At 49.8% G+C, this 17,069-nt stretch overlaps 1 protein-coding gene across 5 annotated transcripts in view; it reads right to left on the bottom strand.

The window, feature by feature from the left end:
* Nucleotides 1-17,069, bottom strand: part of KAT2B (lysine acetyltransferase 2B) — a 328,579-nt gene that overhangs the window by 43,353 nt on the left and 268,157 nt on the right. For all 5 annotated transcript variants that reach the window (XM_029589280.1, XM_029589282.1, XM_029589284.1 and 2 more), the window contains exon 13: nt 13,642-13,785. In XM_029589280.1, the coding sequence (XP_029445140.1) occupies nt 13,642-13,785 (144 nt within the window). The remainder of the gene's footprint in view (nt 1-13,641; nt 13,786-17,069) is intronic.

Below are 17,069 nucleotides of genomic sequence, written 5' to 3'. Positions count from 1 at the left end.
CCACAATTGCTCTTCCAAGCACAACTGTGTTCGAAAGAGTCAAGTTTGACTACAAAGTTTTCCCCTTTGCAAAGAGAGAAAAAGGATAGTTGATAAGAAATGGAGAAATTACTTACCTGATAATTTTGTTTTCCTTAGTGTAGACTGATGGACTCAGGACCAATGGGGTATAGTGTACTCCTGATAGCCGTTGGAGACGGATCAGATTTCAATCTGACGTCAGACCTAGTACAAATACCCCTGCAGGAAGTGCAGCTCTTCAGTATTCTCCTCGAAAAGCAATTGTGGATATATGCATGACTGAATAACTTGATTAACTTTATAACTTGATTAATTTGAACTGGTTGAATTGGTTATAGCTGGAGACCGCCAGTGCCCTCAACCGAGAAACGTCGACACCCGGTAGGATGGGTGTCCCGGTTGGAGGAAAGCATGGCTTGCCCGTGAATCACTCGATCTCGGGGATGTCACCCGAGAATTCCATGAATAACGGCAGCCGTGGGTAGGATGCTGAGTCCAGCTGTCTACATTAAGGAAAACGAAATTATCAGGTAAGTAATTTCTCCATTTCCTAGCGTGTAGCAGATGGACTCAGGACCAATGGGATGTATAAAAGCTACTCCCAAACCAGGTGGGAGGCTGTCCGTGGCTCCCTTAGTACTGCCCTTGCAAATGCTGTGGCCTCTCGAGCCTGAACATCCAGGCGGTAAAACCTGGAGAAGGTATGGAGGGAGGACCATGTCGCTGCCTGACAGATATCGGCGGGTGACAGCATCTTGGTTTCCGCCCAGGACACTGCCTGGGCTCTAGTGGAATGGGCCTTGACTTATAAAGGCGGTGGCTTGCCTGCTTCTATGTAGGCCGCCTTGATGTCTTCTTTGATCCAAGGGGCTATGGTAGCTCACGAGGCCGCTTCTCCTTGCTTCTTCCCGCTGTGATTCCGACCTTTCCAGGTATCGGACTAGGAGTCTGCAGACATTGAGGTGGCGTAGACTGCGAGACTCTTCCGAATTCATATGCTCATCTGGCGATGGTAGCGAGATTGTTTGGTTGAGATAGGAGTGAGAAACCACTTTGGGGAGGAAGGATGGGACCGTACGTAACTGGATGGATCCCAGGGTGAGTCTGAGGAATGGCTCCCGGTAGGACAGTGCTTGTAGCTCGGAGATACGATGGGCCGAACAGACTGCCACCAGGAAAGCTGTCTTCAATGTTAATAGTCGGAGAGACAGGCCGCGAAGAGGTCTGAAGGAGGCTCCTGCTAAGAAATCTAGGACCAGGTTGAGGTTCCAAAGAACAGATCCGATTCAAGCAGATCCGACCACTTTAGGGGTAGTCGGATCTGCTTGACTCCTTTCAGAAAGTGGGAGACATCTGGGTGAGAGGCTAGGCTGCCACTCTCACTCTTGGTTCCGTAGCATGATAATGTGACCACCTTTACGTTGATGAAGTTGAGAGACAATCCCTTCTGTAGTCCGTTCTGCAGGAATTTTGACTGAGCGTGGAATGATGTCACGATCCTCACACCAGGCTTCGAATACTCTCTAAATCCTTATGTATGTTAGGGATGTGGAGAACTTACGTGCTTGGAGCAGGGTGTCAATTACTGCCCCCGAGTATCCGCTCTTCCTCAGGCGAGTCCTCTCAATGGCCAGGCCGTATCGAGCTGGCTCCTCGTGGAGGATCGGCCCTTGTTGGAGCATGTCCCTGTATGGCGGTAGTGGGAGGGGGCTCCCTGTCAGCAGCCTTCGCATGTCTGCATACCACGGTCTCCTTGGTCAGTCCGGGGCCACTAGAAGTACTGGTCCCTTGTGGTGTTCCATCTTGTGGATGATTGCGCCCAATAGGGGCCATGGTGGGAAGGCATAAAATATAGAGTTTCCTGTGGCCAGGTCTCTACCAGGGCATCGATTCCCTGGGACTGAGGTTCCCGCCTGCTGCTGAAGAAGCTGGGCACTTGGGCATTGGACCGGTTTGCCAGGAGGTCCATGGTTGGTGTTCCCCAACAGTTTACTATCAATTGAAATGCTGTGGTCGACAGCCTCCATCCTCCTGGGTCTAGACTTTCTCTGCTGAGGTAATCCGCAGCTACCTTGTCTTTCCCTGCAATGTGGACAGCCGAGATCTCTTGAAGGTTCGCTTCCGCCCATGATATTAGGGGGTCTATTTCCAGAGATGCCTGTTGGCTTCTGGTTCGTCCCTGACAGTTGATGTAGGTCACTGTTGTGGCGTTATCCGACATTACTCTGACTGATTTGTCTTGGAGTCTGCGACCGAACCGTAGGCAGGCTAGTCTGAATGCGCGGGCTTCTAGGTGATTGATGTTCCATCCCGACTCTTCTTTGTTCCATTGCCCCTGGGCGGTTAGCTCCTGGCAGTGTGCTCCCCATCCTCGTAGGCTGGCGTCTGTGGTGAGCAGGATCCAGGTTGGTGAGGATAGTCTCACTCCCTGGCTCAGATGACCTTCTTGTAGCCACCATCGTAGTTGGGTCCGAACTTTTGTCTGGGAGCTGAAGACGTACGCTGTAGTTCTGGGACACGGATTCCATTGTGAAAGTAGTGAGCACTGTAGGGGTCTCATGTGAGCTCTTGCCCATGGCACTACTTCCAGTGTGGATGCCATGAGGCCGAGGACTTGGAGATAGTCCCATGCCGTGGGACGAAGCTCGCTCAACAGGGTTCGCAACTGGGTCATCAGTTTTGATCTCCTTGTTGGTGTCAGGAGGACCTTGTCTTGTTTGTGTTGACCACCCACCCAAGGCTCTCCAGTAGAGTTTTGACTCTGTTGGTCACCTGGTGACTTTCCTCTGGAGATTTCGCCCTGATCAGCCAATCGTCTAGTTAAGGGTGTACGAGGATTCCTTCCTTCCTCAGTGTTGCTGCCACTACCACCATGATCTTGGTGAACGTCCGGGTTGCTGTGGCTAACCCGAATGATAGTGCCCAGAACTGGTAGTGACGGTCCAGGATCGTGAAGCATAGAAAACGCTGATGCTCTTGATGGATCGGAATGTGTAGTTAGGCTTCTGACAGATCCAGGGATGTAAGGAACTCTCCCGGTTGTATCGCCCTTATTACCGAGCATAGGGTTTCCATGCGGAAGCGAGGAATCTTCAGGTGGCGGTTGACTGAATTGAGGTCCAGGATGGGCCGGAACATTCCTTCTTTCTTGGGAACGATAAAATAGATGGAATAATGTCCAGTATTTATTTGTTGTGCGGGCACAGGTGTTATAGCCTCTAAGGCTAGCAATCTGGTCAGTGTAGCTTCCACTGCCAACCTCTTGAAAGGGAAGTGGCAGGGGGATTCCACAAACTTGTCCGGAGGGAGGTGGTGGAAATCCAGGTAATATCCCTCTTGAATGATGGCTAGGACCCACTTGTCCGAAGTTATCTCAACCCACCTTTGGTAGAATAGGGCAAGTCTGCCCCCCATGGCTTCTTCCTTTGGACGGGTCGGCTGATTTTTATTGTGGGGTGCGGCTGGGGCCTGGGCCCGAGCCGGCTCCCCTTTTGTTGTGCTTGTTCCGAAAGGAATGGCTCCTGCCCGCGGGGCGAGCCGCTTGATATGTGCTTCTGTATGGGTTGAAGCGCTGTGATCCTCTGCCCCTGGAAGTTCAGGGGAAGGGTCGCTGGTTTCTCTTATTCCTGTCCTCCGGTAGCCGCAGCAGTGGGGATTAGCCCCATTTGTTGGCTAGCTTCTCTAGTTCGCTTCCGAACAGGAGGGTTCCCTTGAAGGGCATCCTTGTGAGTCTCGTTTTGGAAGATGCGTCAGCCGACCAGCTTCGGAGCCAGAGTTGTCTTCTGGCTGCCACGGCTGATGACACTCCTCTAGCTGCAATGCGCACCAGATCTGTGAGGAATGATACTGCTGGTTCAGGGCTTCCCCAGGAATGTTGTTCCTGGTCTGTGATAAGCAGGCGCGTGTCACCACGGCACAACAGGCCGCGATCTGTAGAAACATAGCGGAGACATCAAAAGACTGTTTGAGGATGGATTCTAGACGTCTGTCTTGAGCATCCTTGAGTGCTGCTCCTCCCTCAACTGGGATAGTAGTGCGCTTCGAGACCGCACAGACCATGGCATCCACTTTCAGACATGCCAGGAGATCTTTGGCAGCTGGGTCCAGAGGATACATGGCTGCCAGGGCACGCCCCCCTTTGAACGTAGTCTCCGGGGCATCCCATTCCAGGTCAATTAGCTGCTGGGTGGCTTGTAATAGTGGGAAATGACAGGAGGTCTGACAGAGTCCCTCTGGGAAGGGATTCGTCTTAGGTTCCCCCGAGGCACTTGTGCCCGGGATAGCGAGCTCTTTCAAGCTGTGTGTGACCAGGCTGGAAGCTCGTCCTTGGTGAAGAAGCGCTTCATGGTTCGATGGGGCTCTGTCCCCAGGGGGAGTTCCCCTTCCTCCAGGGGTTCTGATTCCTCATCTGAGTTGTCCATGTCCCTGAAGGTGGGGCTTCTGGGCGGGGGAATCACTTCCCTGGGCATAGAGGGTCCCGGGATGTTGAGGTCCTCTGGCGTAGGTTGTGGCCGTATTATCGGAGGCCCCGGTTGCATGTGGACAAAGGTATGCAGGCCTTTGAAGAATTCCACCCAGGAGATAGATGCTGGGTCTAAATTAAGAGGTGCTGTGTCCCTGGGGAGCCCTATTTGAGGGAGGGTCCCACTGGGGGACGCTAGGTCCGGCGTACTGTTCGAGAAGCTGGAACCCGGTACCGGCTGGGAGGGCCATGGGCTGGATCCCCCAGGGCCTCCTCGCACAGTATACACAGGGCCGTGGCCTCTTCATGCTATGCAGCTCTAATGTGGCATGCTGGGCAAAGGCTCTGAACCTTAAGCTTCTTTTCCGGTGGTGCCATGGCTTGTGCGCGTAAATTACAGGGCCTGGGTGGCTTAGTTATGCACTCCGATGCGTCGAAGTTGTGCGCGTAGGATTGGTACACGCTCAGGGAGATGTGCGCGCTGTTATGCGCACAGATCGAAGTTATGCGCCCGAAACAGTAAGCTCGTGGCTATGCGAGTCGCTTGTGCGCACGGTACTTGGGCGTGCGATGCTGTGCACACAAGATATTTGTGCACATGGCTCGCCTCTGTGCGCACAGATCAGGGCAGCAAACAGATCAAGATGGTGACGGCGACCACGCGGACAATATGGCGACCACTTCGGAGGGTCTCCACATGGGAGGACCCTCGGATCTGACCGGGGTCTAGCCCTGCTAGGGCAGATCAACTCGGTGGCACTGGTCCCGGCTGGCGACCTATGCGACACCTCGAGCTTCGGAGACTGGAGACTTTTAAATAGATTTCTACCTTACCTTGTCTCGGCGCTTCCCGGTCTCATTCCGGGTGGTCTCCGGCTGTGGGAGGGGAGAGGGAAAATACCTTCACCGCCGTGCTCGAAGTTGCACCCACTGCCTCTCAGCGTCACCCGATGTCGGGGGCTAGGTCCCCACCAAGGGTCGGCCGCCGGACCGAGGCTTACCTCCGAGGGATCGTGGAAATCACCTCGGGAATTCTCAACTGGGGGAGGGACCCAATGGGTGTCACCACAGGAAAGCGGGGCTCGTCTGTAGAGGTAAAATTTCTTCTTGTTTTGGTTTTCTTTGCTAAATTACTCTAACGCTGTGCTAGTGTGCATAGAGTCCCGAATTGCTATGGAGACGGAAAATACTGAAGAGCTGCACTTCCTGCATGGGTATATATACTAAGGCTGACGTCAGATTGAAATCTGATCCGTCTCCAACTGCTATCAGGAGTACCCTGATATCCCATTGGCTAACCCAATAGCCATATCCCATTGGTCCTGAGTCCATCTGCTATACGCTAGGAAATTTTGAAATATTGCACATAATTCCAGGATGACAAAAGAAATTATAACCTGTGTTAACAGAATTCTAAAGACTCTCACTTGGGAATTAAGAGTTTTCCCATGAAACAGGACTCAGGGATTCCCCTGAGCCTGGTGAGGTTGCCCTCCGTTGACATATACATTTCTCCTGGGGGAATTCTGTGCAAAAAAATGTAAAATTCTGTGCACAAAAACTTAAAATTCTGCATACTTTATATTGATCAAAATAACACAATATACATGAGTCTTTAAGTAATTAATTTAAAATATAATACAGAAAAAAGGTATTACTTAGAGATGCAGAGTTTTAAATATTTTGAGCAGAATTTCCCTAGAAGTTCACTACAAGAGTGTCTCTTCCACCCTCTCCCCTTACTCCCCTGGCCAGTCTCCTTTCACTCTGCCCACTCAGGCCCCAACTCCTCTACCTGCCACTATCTCTTCCCTCCCCTCTAGGCTCAACCCCTTCCACTCTATCTCCACTCCCAGAATTTGATCTTATCTCAGTACTGCCCCTCACACAGGCTCCCTCTGTCCCTCTCTCACACAAACAGGCTCCCTCTCTCTAGTGCACATATACACTCCCTCATACAGGCTTCCTCTCTCTCGCACTTACACTTCCTCTCTCATGCACATATACATACACACATACACACACTCTCTCTCATAAAGGTTCCCTCTCTCTCTTGCACACACACACCCACACAGGCTCCCTTTTTCTCTCATGCAAAAACTCTCACACACCCCTGCACACTGGCTCCCTCTCTCACAAACAAGCAAGCACCCTCACATACACACAATCCCTTTTTCACACACACCAGCTCACACATATTTACATTTCTTCACAATCTCCTCACATAGGCTCCCTCTTTCTGGCACCCACACCAAGCACCCTCACATATGCTCTCTCTCTCACCTCCCCAGGCTCAGTCTTACACACACACACACTCTTCTCTGGGGCCTGCTCCATCTTCGCCGCAAGTGGGATAGCCTCCACTCGCGGCACATGTGGGCCGGCTCCTTCTTTGCCGCAAGAGGAACGGCCTTCACTTATGGCTCACCTGGGCCTGCGTCATCTTTGCCATGAGCGGGACGGGCTCAGCTCGTGGCATGCCGAGGCCTGTTCCATCTTTACTGCAAGTGGGACAGCTTCTGCTTGGAGAAAGCTAGGGCCTGTTCCTTCTTCGCCGTGAGCAGGATGGGCTTGGCTCGTGGCTTGCCGGGGCCTGCCAAATTCTGTGCAGAATCTGCGCAGCTGGGGAATTCTGCGCTCCACAGTAGTGCAGAATTCCCCCAGGTCTAATATATGCACTAGATCCATGGATTACTGAAGAGTTACAGGCACGTGTGAGGCAGAGCCAGCCCTTCTTCGTTACCCATCTTCTCCATCTTGTGCCACCTCAGGGTTACATTCTCACACACAGCATGATCCCATTCCACACTTAACTTGTCAGCACTTTCAGGATATGAGCCCTATACTCCAGTGCTGACCCTTTCCTGTGCAATATTTCAAAATGTATTATCAATTATCCTTTTTCTCTCTTTGCAAAGAGGAAAACTTTGTACTCGAATGGAGAAATTACTTACCTGACAATTTCGTTTTCCTTAGTGTAGACAGGTGGACTCAGGACCAATGGGTATAGTGCTCTTCTGCTAGCAGATGGGAAACGGAGTCAGATTTCAAAGCTGACGTCACTGTAGATATACCCCTGCAGTAACCTTAGCTCCTCAGTATTCTCTTCAAAAAGTCATTGTGGATATATCTTTGCTTACATTAATTGATTAAACTTGATTAAAACTTGAACTGGTTTAACTGAATTTCCAAACTGGAGCCCACCAGTGCACTCAACCAATTAACGCCGACACCAGACAAACTGTGGGTATCTTGAACTAGAGGTAGGCCACGGCTTACCCGTATTTGCTTAGTCTCGAGGTTTGCTATCCGAGGTTCTCCTTTTCTGGGGCAGCCGTGGGCAGGATACTGAGTCCATCTGTCTAAACTAAGGAAAACAAAATTATCAGGTAAGTAATTTCTCCAATGGGGCCAATGGGATGTACAAAAGCTACTCACGGACAGGGCGAGAGGCTGTCCGTGGCCCACTTAGTACTGCCCTTGCGAAGGCTGCGTCTTCTTGGGCTTGAACATCCAGGCGGTAGAACCTGGAGGTGTGTATGGAGGACCATGTTGCCTCCTGATAAATCTTGGCGGGCGACAGTAGCTTGGTTTCTGCCCAAGAAACTGCCTGGGCCCTCGTAGAATGAGCCTTAACCTGTAGTGGTAAGGGCTTCCCTGCCTCTATGTAGGCTGCCTTGATTACTTCCTTGATTCAGCGGGCTATGGTTGCATGCAAGGCCGTTTCTCCTTGGTTCTTCCCGCTGTGAAGGACGAACAAGCGGTCCGTTTTGCGCACCGGTTCCGATCTTTCCAGGTACCGTACTAGGAGTCTGCCAACATTTAGATGGTGAAAAAGGTGTGAGTCTTCCGAGTCCTTATGTTCATCTGAAGATAGTAGAGTGATGGTTTGGTTCAAGTGAAACTGGGAAACCACTTTCGGTAGAAAGGAGGAGACAGTGCACAGCTGTATGGTTCCAGGAGTGAACCTAAGGAAGGGTTCCTGACAGGATAGTGCCTGTAGTTCAGAGATGCGACGAACTGAACATATTGCCACCAGGAATACCGTCTTCAACGTTATAAGGCGTAGTGACAAGACCGCGAGTTGGTCTGAAGGAATCCCCAGCTAGGAAGTCTAATACTAGATTGAGGTTCCATAGAGGCACTGGCTACTTCAGGGATGGTCGGAGTTGTTGTAATGCCTTTCAGGAAGCGGGTCAAATCCGGATGGATTGATATCCGGATATCGTCCACTTCGGCCCTGAAGCAGGACAGTGCGGCTACTTGGACCTTGAGGGAGTTGAGTGACAACCCCTTCTTCATACCATCCTGTAGGAATTCAAGAATCATGGGAATCTTGGCTGTCCATGGGAGTATCCCGCGGTCCTCACACCAGGCTTCGAATACTCTCCAGATCCGTATATAAGACAGGGATGTGGAGAACTTGTGCACTCGGCGTAGGGTGTCAATCATGGCCTTTGAGTAACCGAGCTTCTTCAGCCGAGCCCTCTCAAGGGCCAGACCGTGAGAATCGAACCGGATCTTCGTGGAGAATCGAGCAGTGTAGGAGAAAGCCTCTGTGTGTAGGTAGGCACAGAGGGTTCCCCGCAAGAAGTCTTTGCATGTCTGTGTACCATGGTCGTCTTGGCCAATCAGGGGCCACTAGTAGAACTAATCCCCTGTGATGTTCTATCTTGTGGCTGACCTTGCCCAGTAGTGGTCATGGGGGGAAGGCGTACAGTAAGTCTTCCTCTGGCCAAGGCTGGACGAGAGCGTCGATCCCTTGGGAGTGTAGCTCTCGCCTGTGGCTGAAGAACCTGGGAACTTGGGCACTGAGATGGGTGGCCAGTAGGTCCATGGCTGGGAGGCCCCAGCGATTTACTATCAGTTGGAAGGCTATGGTCGACAGCATCCATTCCCCCGGGTCCAGGCTCTCTCTGCTGAGGAAGTCTGCTGAGACGTTGTCTTTCCCTGCGATGTGGGAGGCCAAGATTCCTTGTAGGTTTATCTCCGCCCATGCCATGAAGGGATCTATCTCCAGAGACACCTGCTGGCTCCTGGTTCCTCCCTGGCGGTTTATGTAAGCAACAGTTGTTGTGTTCTCCGACATTACTCGAATCGCTTTGAGTCTGTGGCTGAATTGCAGGCACGCTAGTCTGACTGCTCGAGCTTCCAGGCGGTTTATGTTCCATTTCGCCTCTTCCTTGTTCCATTGTCCCTGGGCCATCAGTTCCCGACAGTGGGCTCCCCACCTTCACATGCTTGCATCCATGGTCAGCAAGGTTCAGTTACATGGGGATAGGCTTACTCCTCTGTTTAGGTGGTCTTCCTGTAGCCAGCACTGGAGCTGAGAACGTACCTCTGCTGGTAGTTGGAGGCGAATTGAGTAGTCCTGGGACAGTGGGTTCCACCGTGACAGTAAGGAGTGCTGGCGTGGTCGCATATGGGCCCTTGCCCACGGGACAACCCCCAGGGTTGATGCAATGAGGCCGAGGACTTGAAGATAGTCCCGTACCTTGGGTCGTGCATTGGTCATCAATCGTCGTAATTGTTTCATCAGTTTCCTTCTCCTCGGGGGAGGGAGGAAGACTTTGTTCTGTTTGGTGTCGAAAAGGGCCCCCAGGTACTCCAGGGATTGAGAGGGCTTCAGACTGCTCATGCCCGTGTTCACGACCCAACCAAGTTCCTGCAGTAGGCTTTTGACTCTGCTGGTCACTTGTCGACTCTCTTCCGAAGACTTTGCCCTGATCAGCCAGTCGTCTATGTTAGGGTGTACCAAGATCCCTTCCTTCCTCAGTGCTGCCGCCACGACCACCATAATTTTGGTGAATGTTCAGGGGGTAGTCGCTAGGCCAAAAGGTAGTGCTTAGAACTTGTAATGGTGAGCCAGTATCGCAAAGAGTAGAAAACGCTGGTGATCTTGATAGTCTGGGATGTGAAGGTAGGCTTCGGACAGGTCCAGGGAGGTCAGAAACTCTCCTGATTGTACTGCCATTATGACTGAGTGAAGAATCTCCATGCGGAAGTGTAGTATCCGCAGATGGCGGTTGATGTTCTTGAGATCCAAGATGGGTCGGAATGATCCTTCCTTCTAGGGAACGATAAAATAGATGGAATAGTGCCCCGTATTTTGTTGGGGCGTGTGGACCGGAGTTATTGCTTTCAGACTGAGTAGTCTTGTCAGGGTGGCTTCCACTGCCAGTCTCTTGGTGTGGGAGTGGCAGGGTGACATCAGAAATTTGTCTCAAGGGATACTGCGGAACTCCAGAGAGTAACCTTCTTCAATGATGTTTAATACCCATTTGTCCGACGTGATCTCGACCCATCTTTGGTAGAAGAGGGCAAGCTGACTCCCTATTTCCTCTTCCTGTGGATGGGTCGGCCCATTCTCATTGTGGAGCATGGCTGCAGCCTGTTCCAAAAGAGCTGGGGGCCTTCCGGAGGGGCGAGGTGCCTGGAACTGCAAGTTCCTTTAGGGTCTAAAGTGTTGTGAGCCTCTGCCCTTGGTTCTTCTGAGAGAGGGACGCTGAGATCTTTTATTCCTATCTTCCGGTTGCCGAAGCACTAAGGGATTCGCCCCACTTGCTGGCTAACTTCTCCAATTCATTTCGAACAAGAGGGATCCTTTAAAGGGCATCCTTGTGAAATTCGTTTTAGATGTTGCATTAGCAGACCAATTCCATAGCCATAGTTGTATTCTGGCTGCCACTACCGAGGCTACACCTCGGGCTGAGGTACACACCAGGTCTGAGCTTGCGTCCTTCAGGAATGCTGCTGCAGGTTCCATCGTCTCACCGGTATACTTTCCGGAGGTATTTGCCTCCCTCGAGAGGAGCAAGCAGGAACGTGCCACCAGTGCGCAGCAGGAGGCAATCTGCAGTGTCATTGCTGTTGCGTCGAAGGCCTGCTTAAGGATGGATTCCAGTCGTCTATCCTGAGTATTCTTTAATGCAGCCCCTCCCTCAATGGGAATCGTTGTTTGCTTAGAGACGGCACAGATCATGGTGTCCACTTTCAGGAAACGCAGGCGTTCCTTGGTTGCTGGTTCAAGAGAGCATAGGGCTTCCAAGGCCCTATGCTCTCTTGAACCAGCTGGCCTCTGGGGCATCCCATTCCAGGTCGATGAGTTCCTGGATGGCTTCCATCATTGGGAAGTAGCATGAGGCTTTACGAAGGGACACCAGGATGGGGTTCTTCTTTGGTTCCACCAATGGGTCCGTTCCTGGAATACCCAGAGTCTTCAGAGTCTGGGAAACAAGGGCTGGTAGTTTATCCTTGTGGAAGAAGCGAAGCAAGGTTCGGTATGGTTCCAGGCCTGGAGGAATTTCTCCTTCTTCCATAGAGTCGCCTTCATCGTCTGAGGTGTCTGGGTCCTTATCATGGAAATTCTTGGTTAGGCGAGGCATGTCCCGAGGCATCTGAGCAGGGCGGAAGGATCTTGTGCATCCGGCAGGAGTTGAGCCCGGGGCGCAGCCGGGGCCGATTGCGCCTGAATGAAGGCTTGTAGCCCTTGGAAAAATTCTAACCAAGAGAAGGTCCCTGGGTCCATGTTAACCCCAGGGGGAGTTAGTGTAGGAGCCTGAGGGGCCCTCTTGTGGAGAGGCTCTCTCAGAGATGCATAACCCCATCCCCAGACAGTGATGGACCAGGCTTTGGTCCTCCTCTGTGCTTCCTCGCAATGCTGGCACAGGCAGGACTCCAGTTCAGGCTATGCGGCTCTTATGTAGCAGGCTGTGCACAGAGAATTCCTTCTGGCCTTCTTGGGTGCCGGTGCCATTGCCTCTAGCTTCAATGCGCATGTGTAATTGTAAATGCGGCTGTGCGTGTAGATGTGCGCGTGGCCCAGTTGTGTGCACGGTTATGCGCGAGTCTGTACTGGGCGCGCACAAGTTAAGCGCATCGGTTGCCCGGTCTGCCCCACACGTACCGCCGGTCGAGAAGGGTAGATGGCACCGATGCCTCCTGCATGTAAGATGGCGCCCCCAAGGGTCTCCATGTGGATCCCTGTACCGGATCGGGGCCTAGCCCAACCAGGGCTGCTCAACCCGATCAGTGTTCCCTTTTACCTTGCTGGAAAAGAAATCGAATCGGTATGGCAATCCGAGCCTCATAAACCGGAGACCTGAATTTAAAGTTTTCTGCTTACCTGGTCTTGGCGCTTACCGATCGAGTGCCAGGATGGTCTCCAGTTGCGGGGGGGGAGAGGGTTTTACCTTCACCGCTGCGCTCGGTTGTGTACCCCCTGCCTTTCAGCCACTCTGGGGCTAAGTCCACACCGGGAACCAGCTACCGGACCAAGGCACACCTCTGAGGGATATTGGAAATCACCTCAGGAATTCTTAACTGGGGGAGGGACCCTTAGGTTTCACCGCAGGAGAACGGGGCTCAATCTTATTTAAGGTAAATCTTATTTTTCTTTCTTCGATGCTGTAATTCTTAACACTATTCTAGTGTGTGGGATAGTGTCCGCATCTGCTAGGAGACGGAGAGATACTGAGGAACTAAGGTGACGTCAGCTTTGAAATCTGACTCCGTCTCCCATCTGCTAGCAGAAGAGCACTATACCCATTGGTCCTTAGTCCATCTGGCTACAAGCTAGGAAACTTGACTTATTCAAACACAGTTGTGCTGGCAGGGCATTTGTGGCAAGTTTATACATCAAAGCCCAGAGAGCTTAGCAGTTCTTATGTCAAACTGATAGCGCTCATACTCTTATACAGTAAGAGGCAGACAGCATATAGCATAATATCTTAAAATATTCAGTTCCTTGCTTTACCAGAACACCAAACTTCTCCATGCTGACAATATAAAAAGAAAACCAGTAGAAAGGGTGATATTCAAGACAGGCTCGGTTCAATCGCCCCATGCAACTTTGCTTACTTCCTGTTTCCCTCTCCCCAAAATCATTCACCAACTTTGAAAAGTCAAAAAAAGTCCGAAATCCCCTCCACACACAGTTTGGTAGAGCTAGGTTCAGCCACTCCAAATGTATCAGGAATGGAGGGGAGACACAAACACAACCCGCAACACAGAGACGTTTTACCATCTGTTAAGCTTCTGTTTAAACAATTTTTCTGTGTCAGATCCACAGTAACCCAAGAAGCAAATACTCTATTTATATATTAAGGTCTCTAAGAGAAAAAACTTGGCTTTTATAACAACTTTTTACTATTATTTACCTCCTTTTGTTTTTTGATGATGACAGAAAATTCGGTGTAGGGTATCCTTGGATTTAGCTCGCAGCCCATTAAGGTGGCTCCTTCATAATCTTTGATATAGCCCACATATTTTGTTTTTGGTACCTTTATGTCTTTGGAGAAACCCTGTGGCAGAAAATATCATTGTTAGCATTTCAGGCAAAACCCTCAGGCATCACAATTATGAATTGACTATTAATGCTTTTCCTTTGGGCTTTCTCTTCAGAGCAAAACAATTCAGGCGCACAGGTGGGACAACATCTTGACTGGTTTCTCAATGGCATTTTAGTATTTTTGCTGGTGTAAAGCAAAATTGCTTACCTTGTAATAGGTGTTATCCCAGGACAGCAGGATGTAGTCCTCACATATGGGTGATGTCACTGATGGAGCCCTATTGCAGGAAAACTTCTGTCAAAGTTTCTAGAAACTTTTGACTGGCACTGTGAGGGCACTGAGCATGCCCAGCATGCCATAATATTCTCTGCCACAGGGGTCTCATTCTAGTCTCGTATGTAGCAATAAGCTTTAGCAAAAAATAAAATAATAAAAGGTATGGGACCCAACTCCGCGGGGTGGCGGGCGGGTTTCATGAGGATTACATCCTGCTGTCCTGGGATAACACCTATTACAAGGTAAGCAATTTTGCTTTATCCCAGGACAAGCAGGATGCTAGTCCTCACATATGGGTGAATAGCAAGCTAGAGGCTGAGTCATTTTGTTGTGAAGCAACAGTGATGTATTGTTGTTGAAAATGAATCAGCCGAAGATTACAGCAGGTTGGATGTAGTAGGAGTTGGGATTAAACTGGAAACAAGTTCTGTAAGACAGATTGTCCATAGGCTGAATCTTGTCGTCCTTTGTCCAAACAGTAATGAGCTGCAAAGGTATGGAGAGAACTCCATGTTGCTGCTTTATATGTCAAGGATTGGCACTGAACGATAGTGTGCTACTGAGGTTGACATTGCTCTTACTGAATGCGCTTTTACTCGCCCTTGGAGAGGAAGGCCTGCTTTTTCATAGCAAAACTGTATGCAATCTGCTAGCCAATTGGATAGAGTATGTTTACCCACTGCTTTACCCGGTTTGTTTGGATCATATGAAACAAAAAGCTGATTGGATTTCCTGTGAACTGCAGTGCGGTTTAAGTAGAAAGATAGTGCACGTTTACAGTCCAAAGTATGTAAGGCCCGTTCTCCTTGGTGAGAATGAGGCCTTGGAAAGAATGTGGGTAAAACTATGGATTGGTTCAAGTGGAATTCCGTAACTACCTTGGGGAGGAATTTTGGATGTGTACGGAGAACCACTCTGTCATGTAGGAACTTTGTATAAGGTGAGAGTACGTGACAAGTGCTTGTAACTCACTAACCCTTCTAGCTGATGTAATGGCTATGAGGAAGATAGTTTTCCATGTGAGAAATATAAGATCATAGGAATCTATGGGTTCGAAAGGAGAATGCATTAGTCTTGTTAAAACCAGATTCCGGTCCCATTCTGTGACTGGAGGCCGAATTGGTGGTCTAATTTGAGTTAAACCTTTCATAAACCTACTGACAATCGGTTGTGAGGATATAGGTGCATCTCCCATCTTGTTATGATAAGCTGAGATTGCACTTAAATGTACTCTTACCGATGAAGTTTGGAGACCAGATTCTGAAAGATGGTATAAGTAGTCTAGTAGAGAAGTAGTGAGGCAAGTGAAAGGATCAATATTCTTTTGTCTGCACCACAAAGTGAATCTCTTCCATTTGGAAGAATAATTTTTTCGTGTGGAAGGTTTACGTGAAGCTATAAGCACTTGAGATACATGGGTTGAAAGATTGAGTGGTTGTAAAATCAAGCTTTCAACATCCATGCTGTCAGGGATAGGGATTGAAGGTTGGGATGGCGCAACCTGCCCTGATCCTGAGTTATGAGAGTGGGAGCTACTCCCAGACGAATTGGATCCCTGACTGAGAGGTCGAGAAGTGTGGGAAACCATACTTGTCGAGGCCAATACGGGGCCATGAGTATCATGGACCCCTTGTCCTGTTGTAGCTTCACTAGAGTTTTGGTGATGAGCGGTATAGGAGGATACGCGTATAGAAGGCCTGAGTTTCAAGGGCGAGCAAAGGCGTCCTTGGCTGGCTGGTTTTTCTGTTTGTGTAGAGAACAGAATTTTTCCACTTTGTGATTCAGATGTGACGCAAAGAGGTCTATCGTTGGTTGTCCCAAACTCTGAAATATCCTGGTCGCTACTGAGGGATCCAAGGACCATTCGTGTGGTTGAAATTGACGACTGAGTCGATCCGCCACCACATTGTGAATACCTGCAAGATAAGTGGCCCGGAGGAACATTGAGTGGTTCAGGGCCCAGCCCCAAATCTGTGCAGCTTCTTGACAAAGGAGATACGAGCCCGTACCTCCCTGTTTGTTGATATACCACATGGCTACTGTGTTGTCTGCTTGGATCAGAACAGTCTTGTGTGAAAGGCAGTCCTTGAATGCATGCAGAGCATAACGTATAGCTCGAAGTTCCAGAAAATTGATTTGAAAGGTTGCTTCGAGTTTCGTCCAAGTACCCTGGGTTTTGAGAGTATCTATGTGTGCTCCCCAACCCAAAGTGGATGCATCTGTAGTTAACGTTATCTGTGGGACTGGTTGTTGGAAGGGTAGGCCCTTGTGCAAATTGTCCTTGTTCACCCACCAAAGAAGAGAGGAACGTAGTTGGTGGGTTACTTGAATTGGATAATGCAGTGGTTGAATGGCTTGAATCCATTGTGATCTTAGAGTCCATTGGGTAACTCTCATGGTGAGCCTTGCCATAGGAGTGACATGAACTGTGGAGGCCATGTGGCCTAGTATGGTTACAAACTGATGAGCTGTTGCTTGTTTCTTTGAGTGAATTGATTTTGCCAATAAGGCCAGCGTTTCTGCTCGATCTTCGGGTAGAAAGGCCTTTGAGAGCATGGTGTTCAATTCTGCTCCTATGAATTGAAGTAGGTGTCACGGTGTGAGATGGGACTTTTGATAATTGATGAGAAAGCCCATGGAATGAAGTAGAGCAATTGTTCTGTTGAGGGAAGCTATTGCTCCTTGTTGAGAATGACTTCTAATGAGCCAGTCGTCTAGATACGGAAAAACATGGACACTTTCATTGCGTAAGTGTGCTGCTATTACTGCCAGACATTTGGTGAATAACTCTGGGAGCAGAGGCAAATCCGAATGGCAGTACCCTGTATTGGAAATGTTGATGGCCCATCATGAAGCGCAAATAATTGCGATGAGGAGGAAAGATCCTGTAGATCCTGTAGATCCAAAGAACAAAGCCAATCTCCTGCTTGAAGAAGTGGGAGCATGGTTCCTGGAGAGACCATTCTGAATTTTTCTTTTTTCAGAAATTTGTTGAGATTTCTGAGATCTAAGATTTATTT

The sequence above is a fragment of the Rhinatrema bivittatum genome, chromosome 2 (genome assembly GCF_901001135.1).
Source record: "Rhinatrema bivittatum chromosome 2, aRhiBiv1.1, whole genome shotgun sequence".
Classification (NCBI taxonomy): Eukaryota; Metazoa; Chordata; class Amphibia; order Gymnophiona; family Rhinatrematidae; genus Rhinatrema; species Rhinatrema bivittatum.
The sequence above is the reverse complement of the archived record's forward strand: the minus strand, read 5'-3'. Positions and strand labels throughout refer to the sequence as shown.